The sequence below is a fragment of the Chinchilla lanigera genome, unplaced genomic scaffold (genome assembly GCF_000276665.1).
Source record: "Chinchilla lanigera isolate Chin_1 unplaced genomic scaffold, ChiLan1.0 scaffold00059, whole genome shotgun sequence".
NCBI classification, from domain to species: Eukaryota; Metazoa; Chordata; class Mammalia; order Rodentia; family Chinchillidae; genus Chinchilla; species Chinchilla lanigera.
This window is the reverse complement of record NW_004955460.1, coordinates 13,175,756-13,199,870: the sequence shown is the minus strand read 5'-3', so window position 1 is coordinate 13,199,870 and position 24,115 is coordinate 13,175,756. Positions and strand designations below refer to the sequence as shown.

The 24,115-nt window shown below is 49.2% G+C and overlaps 1 protein-coding gene and 1 pseudogene across 6 annotated transcripts in view; both read right to left on the bottom strand.

The window, feature by feature from the left end:
* Positions 1–2,892: 2,892 nt before the first annotated feature.
* Positions 2,893–12,251, bottom strand: LOC102024097 (annotated as a pseudogene).
* Positions 10,696–24,115, bottom strand: part of Grid2ip (glutamate receptor, ionotropic, delta 2 (Grid2) interacting protein) — a 27,415-nt gene continuing 13,995 nt past the window's right edge. For 4 of the 6 annotated variants that reach the window (XM_013521106.1, XM_005397889.1, XM_013521105.1 and 1 more), the window contains exons 8-21: positions 22,983–23,129; positions 22,454–22,551; positions 22,145–22,262; positions 21,110–21,465; positions 19,930–20,346; positions 17,978–18,065; positions 17,095–17,172; positions 16,331–16,527; positions 15,666–15,821; positions 15,428–15,514; positions 14,705–14,834; positions 14,506–14,624; positions 12,701–12,865; positions 12,324–12,488 (exon numbers count right to left, since the gene is read on the bottom strand). In XM_013521106.1, the coding sequence (XP_013376560.1) occupies positions 12,417–12,488; positions 12,701–12,865; positions 14,506–14,624; positions 14,705–14,834; positions 15,428–15,514; positions 15,666–15,821; positions 16,331–16,527; positions 17,095–17,172; positions 17,978–18,065; positions 19,930–20,346; positions 21,110–21,465; positions 22,145–22,262; positions 22,454–22,551; positions 22,983–23,129 (2,228 nt within the window). In that variant the 3' untranslated portion in view covers positions 12,324–12,416. Of the gene's footprint in view, positions 12,489–12,700; positions 12,866–14,505; positions 14,625–14,704; positions 14,835–15,427; positions 15,515–15,665; positions 15,822–16,330; positions 16,528–17,094; positions 17,173–17,977; positions 18,066–19,929; positions 20,347–21,109; positions 21,466–22,144; positions 22,263–22,453; positions 22,552–22,982; positions 23,130–24,115 lie in introns of all 6 variants that reach the window. The other 2 variants (XM_013521107.1, XM_013521108.1) reach the window with 2 other exon arrangements.

Genomic DNA, 24,115 nt, shown 5'->3' with positions numbered 1-24,115 from the left:
AAACATACCCTGGCACAATCTGTGGTGAACAGCATATGCTATGCCCGCCAGAGAGGATGCACAGAATCTGACCGGACCCACCCACCTGCGTGCATGCTGAGGTTCCCTAAGGGGAAGGTGGCTGTGGTCACAAGGACAGACAGAGGGCAGTTGCCAGGCTGTCTTGGTATCTGGGAGCAGGCAGATGAATTCATCCCAGGGGAGCAAGAAGATTGCAGGCAGTAGAGTGACACACATGCCCAGGCTCCAGCTCTCCGTTCCATGCTGCACTGCCTTGTTAGGCTTTGCTGTGAATCACAAATCAAATAGCAAAAATATTAAAGATTTCATGACAGTAGCTGCAGGGCTTTAAGCCATGAGTATGGGCCCTTTTATACTGGGCTCTGGGAAACAACATTGACTCTTGCCCAGAAATCAGCCCTGCACACAGCCATGCACAAAGACACAAAACCCAGCTAGATGTGGTGGCACATGTCTGTAATCCCATCACTATTCCAGGCTTAGGTAGGAGGATCCAAATTTGACCCCAGACTGGGCAATTTAGCAAGACACTGTTTTTTGAGACAGAGTCTTTCTATGTATTTCAGGCTGGCCTTGAACTCACTATGTAGTGTAGGCTGGTCCCAAACTCACAGTGATCCTCCTGCCTCAGCCTCCCAAGAGCTGGGATTACAGGCAATGTGCCACCATGCCTACTTTACTTTTTATATATATATTTTTTCCTCTGGTACTGGGGCTTGAACCCAGGACTTCATACATGCTGGGTAAGTCCCCTACTAAGCTACATCCCCAGCCCTGAAAAAAATTTTTTTGATAGTTTGGAAACATTAATTTCAGCTTCTCAATTTGTTATTTGTAAAATGGAAATTTTTTGAGATCATAGTCACATTTGGAAAATCCTCAATCATGTTTCTTTCATATAAGTACTATAAAATTTTAGAGCATTTCTACTTTTTTTGGGCAGGGACTATGTGCAATACTTTTTGAACTGGTGACAATAGTTAACCAGCTTTTTTTTTGGCATTCCTTGTATCTTATGATTTTGAAATATATCCACAATTTACTTGACACTTCCCTTAAGAAAAGGAGCTTAATTCTTCTCCTCTTAAATATACACTGGTCTTAGTAACGAACAATGTAGTAGGGGCTGGGGGTGTGGCCCAGTGTTAGAGCATATACATTAGCATGTGTTTACTCCCTGCACCAAAAAAAAAAAATTTTTTTAAAATTAAAAAAAATATATATATATGGTAGAGAGCACAGCTTGTCACTGCTGAGTCTAGGTCATAAAAGGTACTGTGGTTGCTCCCCCTCTTCCCTCCTTCCCTTTCATCGCTCCCTCTGGTGGAAGCTAGCTGCCTGGCTATAAGGACGCTGACAGAGCTCTATGGACAGATGCCTGTCTTCCCATGACTAGCCAGCAAGGGGCCTGCAGCTACCAGCCACAGGGTGAGCCATCCCGAAAGCCAGTGCCAGCTCCCATCAGGCCTTTAGGTCCTTTAGATGAGTGCAATCTTGGCTGATATCTTTTCTAACTATTGGAAAAATAGCATGAAAAACAAAAATCATCTGTTCCTATGTTATAAAAATAAATAAATAAATGAAAACAAACAAAATCTCCTGCTGACCCAGTAAATCCTCTGCTCAAAATGCAGAAAAGAATGAAACCATTTTGATATTAAATAAGCATCAAACCAACTGTGAGAACCATCACAGGAAATCCCCCACAATCTGCTAAAAAGATCTAAGAAAGGAAGAAAGGAAGAAAGAAAAGGGAGAAATCCCACTATTTCATATAGCTAGGCAGATACAATCCATTACATGCATGTGAATTGTCTTCCAAAAAATTCCTCTCTCCCTCTCTTTCTCTGTATGTGTGTGTGTGTGTGTGTGTGTGTGTGTGTGTGTGTGTGTGTGTGTGTCTGTTCTGGGGCTGAAAGCCACACATGCTAGGCAAGCACTCTACCCCTGAGCTATATTTTCAGTTCCCATATCGTTTTAACGAGCAGGATGTTATAACCTGGAGCCAGACACCTAGCTCAACTCTCCAAGCCAGGGAGCCAGGGCAGCATCCTTTTCACTGGTGTTCACATTTCAAAGAGATGGCTCTGAAGACCCCAAGAAAGATATTCTTGGGGTGCAAAACTGGTAAAAAGCTTATTTAGCTTTGAAAACAACTTAACATACCTCTGAAAAGGACAGAGGAAAGATTTGTGATTATAAGTTTTTTGAAGGAAATGCCAAGCAGGTCTATTTGAAGGAGGGAGTCTTTTTCTTTTGGTACCAACCAGCAAAGGCTTAAAATTATTTCAGATTTTTATTTATTCAACCTCATGAGATTTCCTGAGCTAGAGGCACTCAGCTAAGATGCTCCCTAATTCCTGGCCTCCTAAAACTGTGAGATAATAATATGTTGATACATTGCTTTAAAGTGCTAAACTCTGGATTGATTTGTTACCTAGCCACAAATGCCTAAAACAGGGATGGCATCTAAAGTGCCCTACTTTATCCAGCAACATGTTAGACATTTGAATTGTACCCAAGTTTGTACCTTCCAAAAAATCCTGAGAAGTTTCGGTCATTCTATTTTACTGGATTCCCATAAAAAAACAAAATAGATCATGCACTGCAGTGCAGATCATAATCCCAAAAGACACCGTCCCAAGCGCTGTAATTTGGAATGTTGAAATTCCTTTTTTAAATTATTAATCCTTTTTTCAAACTTTATTCCCAGGCTTCTTAATTGGCTGCAAGGAATGAATTATATATAAGCAAAAAATGAAAAAAGCTAGTGTCTATGGGGCTTGGGCTTAAAATATTAGAGATTTAGATTTATCAGATTCATAAACAAAAACAATCTTAAAAAGCAATCATAATATAAAATAGCAGGCCCTAGTAACTTCTTCCAAATTTTATTGTCTTCAAAAGATGACTCAATTCAGTGGCCTCATTCATAGAAGCCTCATCAAAATCCTCCATAAGATCTGGAATTTTATCATCCTCCTCCTCTCCAGGAACAAGTGGGCCTTTTCTTTCCATCCACAGACTGGGCAGAGCTTCAGCCAGTCTCCTTGAACTAGTCAGACTGTCTGCACCACTTGGGTGCTGGGTAGCATTTCTTTCAGCTGTTTCATCTCAGCATGGCCTGTCATGGTGAAAGCATTTGCTGCCAGACATGCTTGACCTTGTGAGTTGTTAAAATGGATAACTGCTGGGCGTGGTGGCACACATCTGTAATCCCGGCACTCGGGAGGCTGAGGTGGGAGGATTGTTATGAGTTTGAGACCAGCCTGGGCTACAAAGTGAGCTCAAGGCTAACCTGAACTGCACAGTGAGACCCTGTCTCAAAGAAAAAAAAAAGTGGATAACTGTTCTTGATTTGTATACATATTCACCTCTTCAATACCAGAGATTCTGCTTACCCCTAACTTCTATAATGAGAACGGAAGTTTTTTATCATCTGCTTTGGTGTTCTATGAGGTACCTTTTTTCTGTAAGCAGTACCTTTTCCACTAATGGGCCCTTGTGCCTGCAGTTTGGCCAGTTTTGTCTGGTTCATGGTAGTTTCTTCCCTCTTGTCAAAGAGAATACAGGGCAGCACTGGGGACTACAGCGGGCACTCAGGGAGTCTTGAGCAGATCAGCTGAGCTTAGGTCCACACCCACAGGGATGCAAGATGGTAGCTAGAGGAATGCCGAAATCCTAAAAGTTTTAAAGCCCCAAAGTCTAAAATTTCTGAAATCAAAATCCTGAAAATCACAATCTCAAAAATTTGAAATCTCAAATGTGGAAATCCTTAAAGTCAAAATCCCCAAAACTCAGTTCCCTAAAAGAAAAAAACTATACAAGAGGAACAGAAGCTAAGTATGGTAGAGCAAGCCAGTAATCCCAGCACTTTGGAGGCTGAAGCAGGAGGAGAACTGCTAGTTCAAGCCCAGCTTGGGCTGCATAGTTAGTACAAGGCCAACCTGAATTACATAGCAACACCTTGTCTCAGAAAATAAAGAGAGATAGAGAGCTGAATTATGGGGATGGGGTTGATATATTTTTGGTTTTGGAGGATACATGTCAAATTTTTCAAACATATACTACTTCTGCCCCTTCACATGTAGCACCTTGATTGCCTTCCAAAAAAATATCCTTTAAACTGAGCATGGTGGTGCATCTTTATAATCCCAGTCCTCTGGGAAGCTAAGACAGGATGATTGCAAGTTTGAGCACAGCCTGGGCAACTTAGCTACTTAAGCAAGATCTTGTCTCAAAATTTAAAGAAAAAAAGGGGATTCTGGGGATATAGTTTACTGATGCAGAGGTTCCTTCAGGATTACAAAGCACATTAAACGGTAAACTCTTCTTGTTAGGGATTTGGCTATCAAAGACAATAGCTTTATCCTTACCACTAAATCTAACAGAAAAACTATCACATGCTTCACTTCAGCTAATAGTACTTTCAAAACAGCCTCCCATGCTTTTTATTAAATATATACACCTGTGCTCCTACTGGATCCAAAAATTCTAGATCTTAGCCACTTGCTTATGAATTAATCATTGGAAAAAGACAAAACATTTATTAACACTTATTTGAAAATTTGGTGGAGTTTGCAAAAGAAAATTGATTTCAGTCAAATCCCTAAACTATAATGGTAGATTTGGAATTAGTTTCTGTTAGGTTTTGAAAAATGGGGCTGGGGATATAGCTCAGCAACCCAAGCACCTGCCTGGTAAGCGCAAGGTCCCAAGTTTGATTCCTAATACCAAAAAAACGAAAAACAAGGTTTTGAAAAATTAATTTCAAAATGTAACCAATAAGGTTTTGTTTGTTTTCCCATTCAGCCCAGTACACTTGGGGGAAAATTCAAATGAGTGGATTGGCTATGCATAGGACAAAATGACAACTTTAGTTTAAAACGTTGTCATTAGCCATAGTAGTGCTAGCTACTTGGGAGACTGAGGCAGGAAGGTGGCAAGTTTAAAGCCTGGACAACTTAGTGAGACTCTGTCTCAAAATAAACAATAAAAAGGGCTGGCAGTGTAGTTCACTGAGAAAGCCATGTGTTCAGTCCCCAGTACTAAAGAAAAAAAATGGGCTAGGGATATAGCTCAGTGGAAGATCACCCCTGGGTTTGATTACCAATGGTAATAATGATAATATATTTAATATTTGTTTGAATTGGTGCTCATTTTAGTGGAGGCAATTCCAAGAGCTTCTATTGAATTAAAGCTACATTTACCTGCAAAAGCCATTTATCTTAAAATAAAATTTAAAATTAAGTATTTTTTACAAAACTATATTTTTTGGATTCTGATCTCTCAAGATTTTTGCGGTACTAGGGCCTTTACAGTGGGTCACATCTCTAGTCCAGGGCTTTTTGTTGTTGTTTTTGTTTGTTTGGAGATAGAGTCTCACTAAGTTACCCAGGCTGACTTTAAAACTGTGAACCTCCTGAGTGCTGCGATTACAGGCCTTTGTCTTCACATAGGCCTCATACACCGGTCTTGTTATTTTAGGAAACTCACTGGCAACAGAATATTACAAAATAAACTGATTTATACACAAAGATGCTGCCAACATCTATAAATATTTACACACAGTGTATACTTGGGCATTTCTGCAGTGTAACAAGCCTTTTGTTCATTTCCCTGCAAAAGATTCACAGCACATGACCACATCTCACTTTTAGAAATAGAGGTGTAAAGTAACCTTCTTATCAGCTCAGTGCAAAGTTAAACCCTGAAAATACCAAATCCTTTGAGAAAGCTATCTTCTCTTCCTCTCTCCCTCCATTATAAATATAACATGTGTATATACTTTTTGGCAAAGTAGGCTTGATGAGCTACTCTTTTGGTAAAAATGAGAGTACCTTGGCTGATATTGACATATCCATATAGAGGAGGTTTGTAATTCCCTTTTAATCTCTTTTTTGCCCTTTCTAGAGTTTGAGATATAAAGTGTTAGTTTGATGTACAGAGCACCAAAACTGTCTGTATTCGTTTCAGTCTGCTATGTAATGTGGGGATATAAAATTGTACTACTTTTTCCTCTTCTCATTTCATTTAGCAACATGCAAGGCTGTTGCTAAAGTGTAAGCCTCTGAATTTGTATGAGGTTTTACCTGAGATTCACTTCACATATATTGAGCATCTTCAGAAGGACTATGCATTATTTTCTGTGTGTATCTATGCACACACACACACATACACACACACACGTGCACACACATACTTCTGGAATAATATAAAATTATTTGAAAAGAATATTCTGGGATGTCCTTCACCAGCCAGAGTCAAACTGGTGATTGCTGAAAGACTCTTGACAACTTGAGATTAATTTTCTTGGGAAGCAGAGTAAATGGCTGGGAGCAGACATCTAGAAATGGCAAGGACAGATGAAATGGCGTATGTTTCACTCTTACCAGTCACTCTGGAATCTGCTCTCCTACTTCTCAGGCTTAACTAGCAAGGTCTCATCTCTTCTAACCCAGACAACAGCCATTGCAAGGCTGAAATGTCTAGGCATTTATTTAAAATTTAATCAGAAGGGGTTCTGATTGGCACAGCTTAGGTCAGGGGCCCCCTCAATGTCCAAGCTGGGTTAGATGGGCTGGGGCTTTTTTTTTTTTTAAAGACAGGGTCTCACTATGTAGTTCAGGTTGTCCTTGAATTCACTATGTAGTCCAACTCGGCCTCTAACTCATAGCCATTTTCCTGCCTCAGCTTTCCAGTGGCTGGGATTATAGGCATGCACCACTATACCTGGCTCAGCAGGGCACATTTTTAGAAACAGCTGCTGATGGTCTGTGGGTGGACTGGGAGGCATGCTGTTGTTTTATTACCCCCCCAACCCCCCTGCTTCATATGTTTATAGTTTTCATCAGGTCTCTGTAGAGTTTAAGTTTGCAACTCTTTTTTAAGAGCTTTAGATACAGCTGAGTACAGTGGCACATGCCTGTAATCCCAGCACTCTGAGAGGCCAAGGCAGAAAGATCACAAATTCAAGTATCAATTTAACAAGACTGTCTCAAAATAAAAAAAATTTAAAAGGGCTGGGGACATAGTTCAGTGCAAAGCCCCTGGGTTCAATCCCCAGTACTGGGTTGGGGGTTTCAATTACACATTTCCAAAGTGTTTTGTAGCTTCCTAGTCCTTTTCTTGAGCAGCTTGGTAGCCCTTTGTCTTGATGCTAATTGGGTTTGACCTAGTTGGCAATTATTGAGCTCTTGCTGTATGCAGAGGCAGAAGCAGCTAGGCCAATGGGAATGAAGCTGACAGGGTTATCAGAGGGGAGACACCAGGTGGCTGAGCCCTGGGTGTGTGTGAATTTGCCAAGGGAGGGTAAACAGTGCCCAAGAGTAAAGGTCAGGGAAGATAAGGTGAACAAACTCCCTGTGGCTTCCTATCCCTGGTCACAGAAGAGTAGTGGATGGAGAAAATGGCAGCAAAAGCTTTGGCTCTGAAGGGGGAAGGGAGGGCAATAGCCAGTGGAGCCTAGAGCTGTTCTTAGGGGCAGGGAGAAGAGGCTGAAAGAGCCAGTGCATGTGGTCCTGACAGCTGAGAGACAGGGGAAGAGCACAGACAGAGAAGTGGCTCTGAATTGGAGGGAGGCAGGGCCTGAATGTTATCGGATCAGAAGCTTGCAGAAGTTGCAGAGAGAGGAGTCCTGCCTAGTAGACTCCTTTCTCCTTGAAGCAGCAGGTTATTCAGAGCTCTTTGAGGCCTCCCTAGGACTAGGGCAATTATCTCCTTGGCACCTGATAAGGGAATTTGTTGTCATGAACTGTGTCCTCCTCCCTCAAGTTCAGATGTTGAAACCTAACCCTCTCTACCTCAGACTGTGAGAGTGTTGGGAGACAGGGTCTTTAAAGAAGTAAATAAGGAGCCTGGGTGTGGGGTGGGCATCTATAATGTCAGCACTCTGGGAAGCAGAGAGGCAGGAGAATCCCAAATTCAAACCCAGCCTGGGCAACTTAATGATTTATTGAGACCCTGTCCCAAAATTTAAAAATTAAGGGCTGGGAATGTTGTTCCACATGAAGCCCCTGGATTTAGTCCCAAGTACTGGGGAGGGGGTAGTTGATGTTAAATGAGGTCATATGGGTGGGGCCCTAATCCAATAGGACTGGCATCCTTATCATAGAGGAAGAGACTTGATAGGCACACAACAAGGAAAAACGATAGGGAGAAGGTGATCCTCTTTAAGTCTGGAGAAACTTGACCTGCTAACACCTTGATCTTGGACTTCCAGCCTCCAGAACTGTTAGAAAATAATTGCTGTCACTGAGTCTACCTACTTCGGGGTATTCTGTTCTGGTGGACTAGTAGGCTAACAGAGAGAGGAGGAGGAGGGAGTGAGGAAAGATGGAAGAGCTTTAGGTCGGTATCATCAGCTTCTACAGCTCCTGGAATGCATATAAATAAACAGTTGTGTTAGCAACGCAATTCCCACTCAGTAGACAGGCTCTAGATTTAGACAAACTTGAGTTTTAGATCTAGAAAGTCACATATCCTTCCTGCATTTCAGACTTTTTATTTGTGAAAAGGAGATAATGAAACACACCTCACAGGGTGCTTGTGAAAAGAAAATGAAATGAGAGCTGTAGAAACATCGAGCATACTCCCCAGGAGACATCAATTGACATCACTATTTGGAAAGGAGCCGCATAATTAGGCTGTATTATGTAGTTAGTATTACTGAGAGATAAATAAGTTCTTGGGAGAGGGAAAGAGAATGAAGAGAATTAAGATGTGTTATGTACGTGTACCAAGTCCCTGCAGTGAATGTAATCATTATGTACTGCAAACATGTACTAATAAAAATAAAAATGCTTTCTAAAAAAGATAAATTCCTGGGCCCTAAGTGTCTACATAGACACCTGTCATTTGGTGAAGAATTGGAGGAAGGGGAGATGTACTTGTTCACGAATAAGCCTGCATTGATCTGGGGTAGAAATGCCATAACAAGTAGGAAACTAGATGTAGAGAGGCTAATCTGTAAGATGTTTGCAGCCGGCACTGGGCCTGGCATACATCAGAGGTACTGGTGTGCCAGGTAGCACATGCCTGAATGTGATCCCAGCACTCTGGGAGGCTGAGGCAGGAGGATCACAAGTTCAAATCCAGCCCAGGCAACTTAGGAAGACCCTATCTCAAAATAAAATATAAAAAGGAGCTAGGGGCATAGCTCAATGTAAAAGCCCTGGGTTCAATCCCCAGTACTGTTAATATGTGTGTGTGTATATACATATATATATATGAATGCATGTATAAATAAAGACAGATCAATGAACACTAACAAGACCAATCTGTTGATGGATGTGTTAATCAACCCACTTAGGGCTATAAGTGACAGAAACCAATTTAAACCAGTCTAAACCAGGAAATTAAAATCAATTTTTAAAATTTTTAAATGGAGGGGGAACTTAGTTGCTTGGAAACTGACAAGTCCAGAAGTCAACTTCAGGTGTGGTTGGATCCAGGGACAGAGAGTTATATATGGTGATCTTCTCTCTTCTCTTGGCTTTACACGGAGGCAGCTCCCTCCAGGTTTCCCCCATCTACACCAAGCAATTCCAGAGGAGATGGAACTTCTCTTTCCCAACAGTCCCAACTTGAGTCTTAGATTGACTCTGAGCTGCCTAGCCAGACACAAGATCATCCGAATCCAACCAGCACAGCTCCAGGGTCTGAGAACAGGGGAGAGATACTTTTCCAAAGGAAAAACAGGGAGCTTTGCTCAGGAGGATGAGATAGATTGCTAGGCAAGTACAACCCACTGCAATGTCTCCAGAAAGGAGTCAGATAACACACAGGTGACTAGGTGAGGGAAGCATGCTACCTGGAGGACACATGAGTAACCAGAGCAGTGCCGGTCTAGGCAGGATCAGGGCCTAGGGGATACAAGTGCCTGGCCAAGGGGCTATAAAGTATATTGCATGCAAAAATGGCCCTGATTCTCCACCCATCCCTGAATCCACATCCTGTTCAATGTGATTTTTGTAGTATCTCCTTTTAAGAGTGGTGCCCAATTCCCTTTTCCTAGGATCTGAGGTGCTTGTGTTACTGGTGTTGATGACAGAATGTGATGGAAGAAATGGTGAGAGTCCTGAGCCTCGACTCAAGGAATATTCAGTGGCATTGCTTGCATATTCTCATGGACCCTGGCTGTTTGGATGCAGGATGAGACAGTGTATGGGGCTGTCTCAACTTACTTAGCCAAGGCTCCAGACATGTGAGAGAGCCACACACCATCAACACAGCTGCTTAATGGACCACACTGACTGCAGCTCAGATCTGAACTGTCTTGTTTACTGAGTGTTGTGGCACATGCCTGTCATCCCACTGCTCAGGAGGCTGAGGCAGGAGGATCACTGTGAGTTTGAGGCCAGCCTTGGCTACATAGTGAGCTCAAGACTAGCCTGAATTGCATAGTGAAACCCTGTCTCAAAAAACAAACAAACAAACAGCCAGGTGTGGTGGTGCACCCCTGTAATCCCAGCACTTGGGAGGCTGAGGCAGGAGGATTGTTGTGAGCTTGAGACCAGCCTCGGTTACAAAGTGAGCTCAAGGCCAGTCTGAATTGCATAGCGAGACCCTGTCTCAAAAAGACAAAAAACAAACAAACAAAAACAAACAAACAAAAAAAGAACTGCCTTGTTGACTCATAGATTCATGATTCATTTTAAGCCACTAAGTTTGGGGATGGTCTGTTATACAGCACTGCTGGAGGAAATAGGTAACAGATATAAGGGAATTTAGGAAAAGCCTTCATGAGTGCTCAGGCTGGGTCTCCCGGAGAGGCACATGTTTCTAATTTTCAGGAAAATGCCACTGGGGTTAGCTGGGCCTGGGGATCATGCCTGGTGGAGTCTACATTTCCTGTGGATCTCACATAGGGATTTTAACAGACCTAACATGTTTCCCAGAGACACAGGCATTAGGAACTTGTGGAAACCCTCCAGCATGAGCTGCTGGGGAGAAATACACTCATATCCAGATTTCTCCTTGAAGTATATGTTTTCATTTAGACATTTTTACATGGGGTAGGGAGTAGGGCACAAAGAATGTACATACACGGACTCAAAGAGGAAGACTGTGGAAGAGGGGAAAGAACCAAATGGGTTGGAGATTCTTCCCAGAAGCAACACTAGCCATTTGATTGGGATGGGAGAAAAAGAAATCCAAGAGAAAACAGCTTGGAAAACAAGTTGCTTGCACTCTCTGCTCATTTCTCCACTCGCTCTTTGCTTTCAGGTAACTCCTTTCCCTACCTCCAGACACACAGAAAGTGGCCTCTGAGATTCCGAGCATATCCTAGATGTGTCATCCATCCCCAAGTCTGCCCCGCTCACGTGACCTCTTCCAGGGAACAACATTATCACCCATCCAGCTAAGACACCTGGCAATCGGCCACCAAGTCCTGCTCACCCAAGTGCTATCTAAACATTTTGCCCTCTCTGCCACTACCTTAAGGATCCCCTTCCTGCTCTGAGCCTCCCCTGATCTAATCACCTCTAAAGTGAATTTGAGTTCATCCACTGGATCAAACCCTCAATTCTGAGGTGCTGGGATGTAGCTCGTTGGTATACTGCTTGCCTGCCATGTGCAAAGCCCTGAGTTCTATCCCTAGCCTAGCAAAACAAAACCAGAGCTTCCATCCTGCAGCTTGATATTCTTATAACTCCGGTTTTTCCCTAGATCTCTCACTGATTGCTCTCCTCCTGGTGCCCTCCTCAGCTGCAGCCAAGGGCAGCTTCCACGACCCAGGCCTGAAGCTAGGTGTGGGGTATGCCTGTAATACCAGCATTTGGGAGGCTGAGGCAGGTGGATCACTGCAAATTCGAGGCCAGCCTGAACTATATCGGGAGACCCTGTCTCGAAAACAAAAACAAACAAACAAAAAACCAAAACAGGCTCTGTTTGGCGGTCCCAGGACACCAGACTGCAAGCTTTCCTGCCTTCTTCCTGGCTGGGCAAGGGGCCTCCGGATGCTGGCTTGGTGCGGCCAGCGTCTCCTGGCTCATCTGCTGGGGGGGCCACTCCAAGCAGGCTCAGAAAGCAGGTCCTAGCCGCTGGTGTGCTACAATCCCTTAGCAACCAACTCGTGGCCCCCCATCCCCGGGGGCACACAGTAGCACTTTATTCCACCCGCCGCCAGGAGCTCGCGCAGGAAGCCTGCGGGACACCGCAGGGCTGGGGCCGCGAATCCCCCAGGCGGGCAGCCCCAGCTCGCGCGACCCGCAGACGCACTCGGGCATGCGGAGGCCTTGGCGGCTGAGGTAGCTGGAGACCTGTGCGGCGACCAGCCCGCGGCCAGATCTGTCGCTCCGCAGATCAGCACCCCGGACCTCGACGGCGTCCCCGCCGCCCTCTCCGGCGTCGGTCTCTTCGCTCAGGCCGCAGAGGAAGCGGCGTGGCCGCCGTCACCAGGCCAGGGGCGAAGTCATCCCGGAGCTGCGCGGACCCTCGCCGGCCTGCAGGTCGCTGAGTGCTCGCTGAAGGCGAGAGCACAAGGAGGGGTGGGCAGTTAGGGTTCCAGGAGAGACCTGGGTCCCCTGTCCTGCCTCCTCCTCCCACCCCAGGCCGCCAGCGCCCAGGTCACTTACTGGGGCCCTTTCCTAGTCGGGCTTCCAGGAGGACGCCCTTCTGGGGCCTCTGGCCTTGGCTTCCCTAAGAGGCTCTCCCCTAGGCCTCCACCGCGGCTCACCTCGAACTTGCTCATAAACTCCGAAAAGATGCCGAAGAAGGCCTCAGAGGTGGTAGCCTTGGAATCCTCCCCAAAGAAGGCCAGTGCTTTGCCCAGCTCCTCCATGGCCTCCCGCTGCAGCCCATCTAGGGCCCGCAGGGCGGGCTGGGCTGTCTCCAGGAAGGACTGCAGGGCCTTGGTTAAGGAAAGCGCCAACCCACCTGGTACCCTCCCATCCACCTTGTGTATGTATGTGTCAGGGAGGGTACTGGGGATTGAAACCATGGCCTTCACACTGGGCTACATTTCCAGCTCATTTTTTTCATTTAATTTTAAAATGAGAGCTTGCTAAATTGCCCAGGCTGGGATTGAACTTGGGATCTTTCTGCTTCAGCCTCCCAGAGAGTCGTGTGTAAGGCCAGGTGTGGTGGTGAACATCTGTAATTCCAGCACTCAGGAGGCCAAGGTAGGAGAACTATCTCGAGTTCAAGGCCAGCCTGGGCCACATAGTGAGTTCAAGGCCTGAACTGCATGAGACCCTGTCTCAAAAAAAACAAAATGAACAAACAAAACAAAAACTCCCAGAGAATGGTGTGCACCAGCATATCCAGCTGGAGTCAGGATTGGAGCCTAGGCCTGTCTGATCTGTCTGCTCATATCCTTCTGCAGATGCTGCCCTTGAATGGCCATCCATTCTCTCTCTGAGGACCTCCATCTGAACCCACGGAAGCAGGGAGTCCTCCCTTGACTGAGGGGTGCTAGAATGCAGAAGGTTAACCGCTACCTGAATAGCCTGGGTTGCCACGTCTGCAAAAATCTGGGTGCTATGAAGGGATGGGCAGCGAGAAGCACTTAGTACAACCACAGTACTTGCTCAGTGATGATCTACAAGTGAGTGATCCCTCTTGGGTCTCTTGCTTGATAGGAAAGGGGAGGAATCTGATATCAGATTCCTACTTTGGGCCTGGGGTGAAACACAGTGGTAGAACACTTCCCTAGCATGGGGGCTGGGGATTTAGCTCAGCAGCAAAAGCGCCTGCCTGGCAAGCGCAAGGTCGTGAGTTCAGTTCCCGGTACCGGAGAAAAACCAAAAATAAATAAATAAATAAATAATGCCTAGCATGTAGAAGGCACTGGGTTCTACACATAGCACTGAACAACAACAGAAAATCTGCCTGAGTACTTGGCCTCTGCAGGCACTACACACTGGTGTCAGGGACACATGACAGGTGCTTTCCAGGTGGAGCACCTGGCCATGGGCACAGTCCTCAGAGCCCTCTTCCTTGTCTAGATCTAGCATCATCAGGAAAAACCCCGTCTTCTCCTCCAACGGCTAGTGGGGCCCCAGAGAGGGACAGGGAGAAGTGCCACACACCCTTGCCTCCTATCCTCCCCACCTGGACTTGTCTCCTCCTCTGGCCTTGATGCTGGGTCACCCAAAAAGAGATCTGGCCTCAGGGACCCAGATTTGGCATAAGCACTCAGAGTCTAAATGACACATGTTGGCTGGGCTTGGTGGTACACACCTATAGTTGCAGTACTCTGGAAGGCTGAGGCAAGAGAACTGCAAGTTTGAGGCCAGACTAGGGAATTTAGTGACTTAGTGAAACCCTGCCTCAGAATGAAAAAGGGCTCAGTATGAAGATCCTCAGTTTAATCTCCAATACTGGGAGAAAAAAGATGACCTAGGATGGGACCATTTATTCCAAGACTCCTGGACATACAACAGCCTGTTTCCAGATCTCTACTGTATCTTCAGGGGCCAATGGAGCCACAACCAGCTCTACCCAACAACCCCTGGGTCCACCATGGGGCTCAGAGGATACTGCCATGACTACAGCAAACCTGTCCTCACTGGAGGGGGACATGCTTTGGCAGGCAGCCTGTATTTCACTGATGGTACCATGGAGGTCAGCCAGGTCACCAGTCAGGGTACGTTGGTTCACTGTACAGGTGACCAAAGGCTCATGGGCCCACATTCTCAGGCCAGGACAATCTGCCTCCCTTCCCGTCCAACCAGCTTACCTTTGGCAGCCAAGGGCACGGTGGGTAGGTCCTGAGCGAAGCCCAGGAGTTCAGGAAAGTGCTGGCTCAGTGATTTGGCAAGTATGTGCAGAAAAGTGGACTTCCCATCCACCGTCTTGGTGGAGTTCAGCTGCAAGTGACCCCCCCCAACACACATCCTCAAGAGTCCCCTCAGACTCCTGAGTACACAGTCCCAGCTTCTTCTGCACTCTGGCACAAATTCCTGGTCCTTTTTTTTTTTTTTTTTTTTTTTTGAGGTACTTGGAATTGAACCCAGGACCTGCACACTGAGCTGCTTCCCCAGTTCATTTCTAAGTTTTTATTTTGAGATTGGATCCCAAATTGTTAAGCTGCCCAGTCTGGGCTGGAATTGGCAATCCTTGTGCCTCAACCTCTCAGAGTGCTGGGCTTGGTGGTGCACACCTATAATCGCAGGTGACACTACCATGCCTGGCTCAATTCATGGCCTTTGACACTTTTCCAAATCTCCTCTCCCGCTCCACTTTTTCAGACTGTGAGGCTTAGCTGAGAAGCCACCCTTGCCATGCCTATCCCTACCCTTGCTGTACTCACATCCTGGCCTCTGTGCAGCCAGCTTTGCCCCTGGGAGGAGGGCCCTCCTTAGTCACTTGTTCTTTCCTCGCCTCTGTCACAAGTTGAGTTAGGCTTGGCCTCCAAGCCTTAGGCAGACTCAGTTTCTAGTTACCCCTGAATGGTTCTCACCTCTGTCAGAAAGTTTATCTTGAAGCCTGTGGTCTTGTTGGTCTTGGGCTGGCTGTCATTGAGATAGTTGCCCATGGCCAACACAAACTGTGGGAAGGAGGGTGGGTGGATGGTACCCAGGTGTTCACAGAGATCCCCACCCACCCACCTCAACCCGGGTATTAGGATGGATCTCCAGGCTGGAATCCCCAGCACAGAGGGGTGGGGTGAGGCAACCAGGAAAGCGATGCATCCTGACCTCCAGAATCTTGGCGAGCTTCCGGCTGTTCTTGAGCTCCAGGGATGCCTGTCGCAAACACTCCAGGCTGCCTCGGATCTCCTCTGTCTTCTCCTGGAGGGTGGCCTGGAAGTGGAGGCTTCGCAGGCGGGTCTTGTATTCAGGGACTGACAGCATCTGCCACAAAGGCGGGACCAGGATTCATCCATTCCCCCACCAGCCTGGCGTGGGGCTCTGCTGGGTGCCTGGGCCTGCTACACCTTTAGGAAGAGTAAGCCCGGTCCCTAGGGGACGCTGTCGTCCCATCTACTTTGTCCTGGGTGGAAACTGGTCATTTAAATTGTTAAACTAACTGGGTGTGGTGGCAAACATCTGTAATCCCACCACTCTGGTGAACTGAAGCAGAAAGATTGAGACTTTGAGCCCAGACTGGGCAATTTAGCATTTTAGTGAGACCCTGCCTCAAAATTAAAAATAAAAGGTGGGGGAAGCGCTGAGGATGTAGCCCAGTCCCAAAGCCCTGGGTTTAATCCTCAATACTGAAAACAAAAACCAAAAAACCAAATGTGTTAAAGTGAACTCGGGCCTGAGAGCGTTAGCGGTATACCGAGCCGAGGGAATTCGAAACACAGGCAGCCGCAGCCACAGCGGTAGCCCTGACGGAGGCGGGGTCGCGGGCGCGGCACCTGCAGGACGAACTGGTCTGGCTCACTGAGGCGGCCAGGTGCCTCGCGGAAGGCCTGGTAGCGCTGCTCCTCGTCGGCGTCAGGCGCGAAGAGCAGCAGCTGCGCCAGATGTGCGGGCTCCAGGCGCCGGGGCTCCATGCTCATAAGCACCTGTCGCAGCTCAGCGGGGCTCAGTTTCAGGTGCGCCAGGAGGATGGCTGTGGGCGGAACCGCGAGTGAGTGGGGCGGGGCCAGTGGGCGGGCCCGGGGCTTAGGGCGGGGTTACTGGGTGGAATCCGGCGAGAAGGACGCCCGAGAGGAGGTGGGGCCTGCTAGAGACCCGGCGTGGGTAGTCCCCAAGCCCGTCTGAGACTGATTTAAGGGGTCCTAACTTTTATTTATGTATTCGTGGTGCTAAGGATCGAACCCAGACCCTGCGCACGCAAAGCCACATCCCCAGCCTAGAGAAGCAAGAAGCTACATGGAGCCAGAGCCTAATAAAAGGTCTTCGAGGAACAGAGGATGTGGTTGGAGGCAGAGCCAGAGCTGGGGAAATGATTGCAGAGGGCAGGGCCAATGCAGGGTGGAGCCAAGGCTCACACCTGCGCCCAGGTGGGACCGCGTAGCTATAGGGGTTAGAAAGGGCTTTCAGCCAGCTCGGCAACGGGTGTCCAGGCCTTCACAGCCTAATCGCTGCCATCCACCCAGGTGGGTCACAGGCTCTGTGGCCCAGACAGAAGAGGCACCACCCACTCCTAGAATCCCTGGGATTCTCTGCCTCTTACAGGTGTTGTAGGCCTTCTTGTGGGACAGGATCTCCACCACTTCCTTTTTCCTGAAGGGCTCTGGCCCGGGCATAGGCTCTGGAAGGGAAACCAGACAGTTCAGTGCTTGGGCTTAGGGCTGCCCCGGCAGGGCCCGGAAGAGGTGTGGCCTCAACCAATCAAAGGCCAAGGATCCCTCCAAGCACCACCTTGTCTGAAATCAGCTCCGGTGTCCAGACTCCCCTCATTCTTAGCCTTCCACCTGAGGATGCCTAGGTCCAGTTCAATACACTTAGTGGGAGAGGAGTCCATGCCCCCACTGCCACCTCCTCAAATGCTCTCTCTCTCCCTGGGCTTGGGGACTGAGCTGGCAAAGCAATGAAAACCAACCATCTCTTGACCTTTTAGATGATTGATTCTTGAATGGAAAGGCCTTTCTCCTTTACACTGAGATCACCGACCACATACAATAACCTTGGCTGCTTGGCATCCCACCCAACCACTCTAGAGAGATGCTCAGAAGTGGGAGAGGAGAGAGGGAGACTGGAAGAGGTATTTGTAGATGGCTTCTGTCCACCCTATTCTGGCTATGTGATTGTGTGCAAGTCACCCAACCTCTCCGTGTTTCCTCATTAGGAAGTGGAGGCAATCTTGGAATCTACTAGTAGAGTCCTCAAGGGATTAATTTGGGAGTGACAGCATCTGCCATTTGGTGAGCACACTGAACATCTGCCAGCCATTATTATGATCTCCAAACTTTGAGATGGGAAAAATTGAGGGCTTAAAGGCTCAGAGACATATTAGGTAAACACTGGTCAGTGCAGCCCCTGGGGACTCTAAGCCAGAGGATGACATGGACCACGGTATCTGGACTTTCCCCAGGGCCTGATATGAGGCCACTCACTGACAGGTTTCTGGGTGCCGAAGTGGAGCTCCAGGTCGAGGTATTTCACCATGTCACTCAGCTTATCATAGTCCGAGTCTTCCCCGAGCTGTGAGAGAGCATGGGAAGCTCAGAGCCGGAGGAACAACCATAGCTAAACTGCCCTCCCCTGCCTAAACCCCCTATGAGGATTGTCCTGGGAGGTTCTGGGGAGAGGGTACCCATCAAACCCAGGGATGAAGCCAAGAGCAGGAGGAGACTGCAGGAGAAGCTAAGTCATCCAAATTATCAGGCAAGGTACCAGCTTCTCTCTCTTTTTTTATACCAGGAATCGAACTCAGGACCTTGCGCTTGCCAAGCAAAGCACTGAGCTATATCCCCGGTCCTGGGACCAGCTTCTCTTGTGGTGAATAATGCAGCAATCTTGGAACCCTATGCATGCAGAAGCAGGCTACAGAGCTGGGAAGGGGCTGGAGGCCACCAGAAGTTCTCAAGAGGGTGGCTGAGGGATCCGGCCCTGTTTGGAGGCCTCCTCTGCAGCCTGGGAAGGTAAGGATAGCCTGGGACCAGGAAAAGGCTGATCTATCACCAGGTAGATGGAGTGGCCTCAGGCAAAGGATGGGATCTTCTGTGAGCAGAGCTGGCGTTGGGGAACCTGAAGCAGGGAAAGGCCAGGAGCCAGAAGCTGAACAGGGGGCTGAGACAGTCTAGGCAACAATCTGGAATGGCTAACTAGGACTTGGACAAGGATGAGGATGAGGAAATTTCCAAGGGAGAGATCCCAAAGGGAGAGAAGGGAGATAAATGAAGTCTATGAATGTGTCTGCAGGGCAGGAATGTGTGGTATGGATTTGGGATGTGGCCAGACGTGTGACCTGTGTCCTGGTGCAGTGGGACCACTACACTGTGGAGTGAAGTGTGAGGACTCATCTAAATCTTGCAGGAGTGAGGTCCCCAGGGGACCCAGGCTGTGGGTCTCTGTTCATGGCCTTGACCTACCGAGAACCTGTGTTAGCAACACAGAAAAGTGCCCTGAAGATACAGGCTGATACCATCTTAGCTGAAGGAGGAGACAAAATTAGGATTCAGGAGATGGCGATGAGGAAAAATGACAATCACTTTCTCTCTCCCCTGCACCGTGTGGCCACATGAGAGTGTGCTATTGGTCCCAAGATGAAGGGACTGAGGTTGAGGATAATGGTAACCATGAACCCTGAGATAAGGGAGCCCCAGAAGCTAGGGGATCCCAGGCCATATTAAAAGGCATATGGTGTCTAAGTCAAAGGAGGTGAGAACTCTGTTCTCTCTTATCTGATCAAGCCCCACTGGGAATTCCTTTTGGGACTTGCTCTTTGACACAGACACTGCCACTGGAGTGTGGGGCTAGCAAACACTTTCTAATGACCCAAAGAACAGGTATAGGGTGAATCTTCATTTCACAGATTGGCCAGTGATGGATAAACGAATATAGTTCTGCTTGATTTCAAGGACAAGACAGGAAACAGGACACAGGAATCTTGGGCAGACAAGACTTTGGAGCAACACAAAGAAGTATGGTTACAGTTGTGAAGCGAGGGATGGAAGCTCTTGACGGTTGGTGAATTCCCCACCTCTGAAGGTACTCAAGCACTGGATGGGTAGCACTGAGTGGGAGGAGACTCAAGCATTGCCATGGAAGCATGGAAACTGACATGCAGTTTAGATCAGCTGTCCTTTTAAGAGCCTAAAGAATTAGCCTGGCCTCGAGAGTGTGGCATTTCCAGATGTCCCCAGAGTGTCTTTGGGCTAGGGATGCAGACTGGCTTCCACTCCTGTATAGATCAGCAGGAGTGCACGTGTCCTGGGGCTGGGCCTCCACTCTTCTGTACAGGTGGTGAGGACCAGGGAATGTTCCAGCGGACGGCTTTCTTTTCAATGCAGCTGCCCAGGCTACCCACTTTAGATCAGGGCCCTCATGGGCCCAGGTCACTTACCTGCCCCCAGATGGTGCCTTCCGAGTTCTCTACTTGTTCCCACCTCAAGCGTTTGACGCTCATGTGGCTGGTCTCACTGCGCCGGTGACCCAGGCCCCGGGATAGCATGGGGGGTGCGCAGGGCACAGGCGGGGGCAGGGGTGGGGGAGGTGGGGGCGGAACTGGGTGGCTGAGTTGGGTAAGGGGCTTAGCCAGGGCCTGAGCGGGGCCCCGGGGGGCATCGGCGGTGCGGGAACTGGGCTTGGGGTCGTGGAAAGGCAGGGGTGGTGGCGGTGGGGGGCTGAGCGGCGGCGGAGGGATGTGGTCCGAGATGGAGGAATAGGTCAGGGAGCTGCCCTCTTCGCTGCTGCTGATACACTCGCTAGCGCTGCTCCGCTCGTTAGTGACGAAGCTGCCCTGGTCATCGTGGAAGCTCATCTAGGGGGACAGCAAATGAAGGAAGGGCATGGCTGTACCCAGAGAGTCCAGAGCAGGCTTGAGAGGGTGGCATTCTGGGCAAGGGAAGGATAGTGGGATAGCCTAGGGCCGGGGTAAGATAGTATGGTGAGTTAGCCTGTAGATGGGAGAGTCTGGGAGGGTGGAGGATAGCCTGGGACCAGCAACAGGCTGATCCAAGCCAGGCTGATGGGGTAGCCTCAGGCAAAGGATGAGATCATCCGCCAAGAGGAACAGAAGAGCCTGGTGGCTTAGCCTGAGGCTGTGAGTGGGTAGCCTGGGATGAGGAAGGGGTAACCTGAGACACACTCTATATAGGAAGCGTTAGGCAAAGGGCAGGATAGTCTCTAAAAGGAGATGAGGTACCCTGGAGGAAGCCTTGGGGTAGCTCCAGCCAGGGACTGGGATAGCCTGGGACAAACTGTAGGATGAATGGGAGCAGGTGGGGAGTTAGCATGAGGCAGATCTGGAGGAAAGATGGCCTCCCCCCGGCAGGGGAGAACTGAACCCAAATCTTTCACACTGAGCTGTATCCTCAGGCCTTTTTACTTTTTATTTTGAGATAGGAGCTCACTAAGTTATTAGGTGGCCCAGGCTGGGCTTGAATGTGCAATCCTCCTGCTTCAGCCTCCCTGAGTGCCGGGATTACAGGTGTGCACCACCATGCTCAGGTCTGCAGCAGGCCTCTTACAGAAACAGCAGCACTACTCTCCTAACAGAGTCCCAGCCCCGTGTGCATGCTCACCTCCTCATAGTCATTCTCGGGCGTGAGGAAATCATCCACGACGGTAACCCGGGGGCCCAGCTGCTCACTCAGCACATCCAGGAAGCGATCTGTGTCCCGGCTCCGCACAGGGTGTGCAAAGGTGAAGAGCTTCCGGCGGCTGGATGGCCGGGCCAGGTCCGGACTCGGGGGGCTGTCAGGGCAGGTGGGCCCAGGGCCTGGCTGAGGGGAGGGCGCCCTGCTGCTGTCCAGGCTGGCATAGGGGTGAGATTCAGAGCTGCTGGGGGAGGCCAGGTCCCCTGAGCACAGTGGGTCGTAGCAGGGGGAGGGCAAGAGCCGCTCGCTGGGCCATGAGATGTTGGACAGAGTCCTGGGCGCTGCGTGGGAGATGTGGGAAATGGAATGTGAGGACCCTCTTCAGACAACATCTGAGTTCTTGGAGCAGGCAGGAGGGGAGGGCCCAGGGTGGGTGGTCTCTGCATACTGGACGTTACTCTTTCCCTCTGAGCAGCACAGAAGACCCTGGATGACCCTGCCACCCATCATCTTCCCTAAGGGTGACTAGAGGGCAGAACTAGTGGCAGGGAGGACACCACTTGGTCTCAAGTCAGGCCAGACCCCAGCTCCTCTGGGAACAGATCCTAGGAGTCTCACCAGGGACCCAACTCAAAGGAGTGAAGGGTTTTCTCTAGGCCTCGGGTAAGGGGTAGGAGGCATCTCCCACACCCAGGAAACCATCTTCCCACCTGGGCCACTCACAGAGCATTGCATGCACTTCATAGTTTATCCAAGAGCCACCAGCTAACCCGGGCACTTCCTTGGGGGCAGTTCTGTGCTTTTCCAGATGGATAGCAGGGGTGAGGACCACAGGGCACCAGAGGCTAGGACAAGCCTGGCCATGATGATTCCTACCCATGCGTGGAGGTCTCTGGGGTCCCCCACAGCCCAGCACAGAACAGAGAGGAAGCTCCAAGGGTGTGCCCAGGGGTGGGGATGACACTCAGATAAACAGCCATAAAGACAGAGGCCAGGACACCCTGAAGACTCAGGCCTTACCTGCTGTGCCTACCAGGCTGGGGACTGGTGGGGAGGCCCGGGATTTGGACACGGTCCCCATCTTCCCCTTGAAGCTGCTGTTCAGTCGAGACTCCAGCTCTGCATAGACAGCTGACATCTGGGGGAGGAGAGTGAGTCCAGCCAGCACCCCCATGTGGCCCCAGCAGGGCCTCAGAGGCCAAGTCTGGGTATTTGGCTCAGGTCTGAAGTAGCCACAAGGGTGGCCTGGCCTGGGGTGAGCACCGCCCCATGGGCCACCCAATCCCCACACATATTGACCCCACCTAGAAGGCAGGGGGAACGGCTCACCATCTTGGGGTTGGGGGTCTCAGGGAGGGATGTGCCATCACCAGCCTGGCGCTCGCCTGGGATCAGAGGAAGAGGCATCTCAGGGAAGTCACTGGGACCTGCCAGGAGGGTACCATGGAGATCTACTTACCATATCTGAGCTTTTGTTTTCTTTTGTGGTGTCAGGCATTTGACCCAGGGCCTTGCACTGAGCTACATCCCCAGCCCCACCCCCCATCCCTTTTTTACATAGTGGGTTTTGCTAACTTGCTAAGTTACTCAGGTTGGGAATGAACTTGCAACTCTCCTGCCTCAGCCTCCCAGTGCTACAATTACAAGTGTGTGCCACCATGTCCAGCTTCTACATTTGAGCCCTAAGACTCAAGGCTGGTGCAGACTCAACAAGCTCTGAAGGTCCAGAGAGGCCACTGCCCAGCCTTGCTAACTCCTAGTCCCTTTGATTTCTCATCTCACCAAGCCCATTCTGGGGGTGGGAAAACTGAGCCCCTGCCCTATCTCCCACTTGCGGCACTTCCCATCAGGGCCTTACCGCAGCTCAGGCTGGCCTCCAGGCCCTGGGATCTGAGGCTGCGGCGGCACATGGAGGAGGCCCTCAGGGAGCTCCGCGGCTGGGGCTCTGGTGTCGGCTCTGGCTCCAGCTCAGGTTCAGGCTCTAGATCCAGCTCAGGCTCAGGCTCTGTGGGAGATGCGACACTTGTCTTCTATGCCTCCACAAGCAAGGAGGGTGAGGGCAGAAATCAGCTGCAGCAGTATGAGGCCCTTCCCCGCTGGTGCCAGGACATTTCTCTTGGGGAAAAGCAGGGACCAGAAACCAGGAACCTGAGGATGGGGGCCCCAGTTGGGAGGTCCTAGCCCTCTTCCCAGCAAGGCTCATCTCAGGACCCCGTGTTCCCAAGGTCCTAATGTCCAGTGCTGGACCAAGCTTGTCACTGCTACTCAGTGGAGCTTGCTGGGCGAAATGAAAGGTTCCAGGCCTAGGCGGATGTGTGGGAAGAGTGCTGCCCAGCTTGGACTCTGAGCTTCTTGCTGAAGCCCTCACTCTCTTCAGCAAATTGTGGGCACCCAGGACTAGGGACACTGGGTACCAAGGGCCAGTAAACAGCAGATCTGCAGGGACTCCCACAGCAGGTGCAGACTGCCGGTGCAGGAAAATTCACAGGATTTAATGTCACTTCCTTTCACCAGGTGTCAACATGAAGTGCATGGTTTTGTGGGCACACTCTCACTGGGAGGCAGCACATGTGTGTGCTGTGTGCTGGAGCCCACCATCTGTCATGGCCCGACCACGTGGCCAGAATCCAGGTGGCATGGGGCTGGCATATCTACAAACAGTGATCATGTGAGTTTTCTTTCTTTCTTTTTTCTTTCTTTCCTTCTTTCTTTCTTTCTTTTTCTTCTTCGTCTTTTCTTCTTCTTCTTCTTCTTCTTCTTCTTCTTCTTCTTCTTCTTCTTCTTCTTCTTCTTCTTCTTCTTCTTTCTTTCTCTTTCTCTCTCTCTCTCTCTCTCTCTCTCTCTCTCTCTCTCTCTCTCTCTCTCTCTCTGTCTCTCTCTCTTGCAAAATAGGGTCTAGCTGTGTAGGTCAGGCTAGCCTTGAACTCACTATATAGCCCAGGCAGGCCTCAAACTCATGGTGATCCTCCTTCCTCAGTCTCCCAAGTGGTG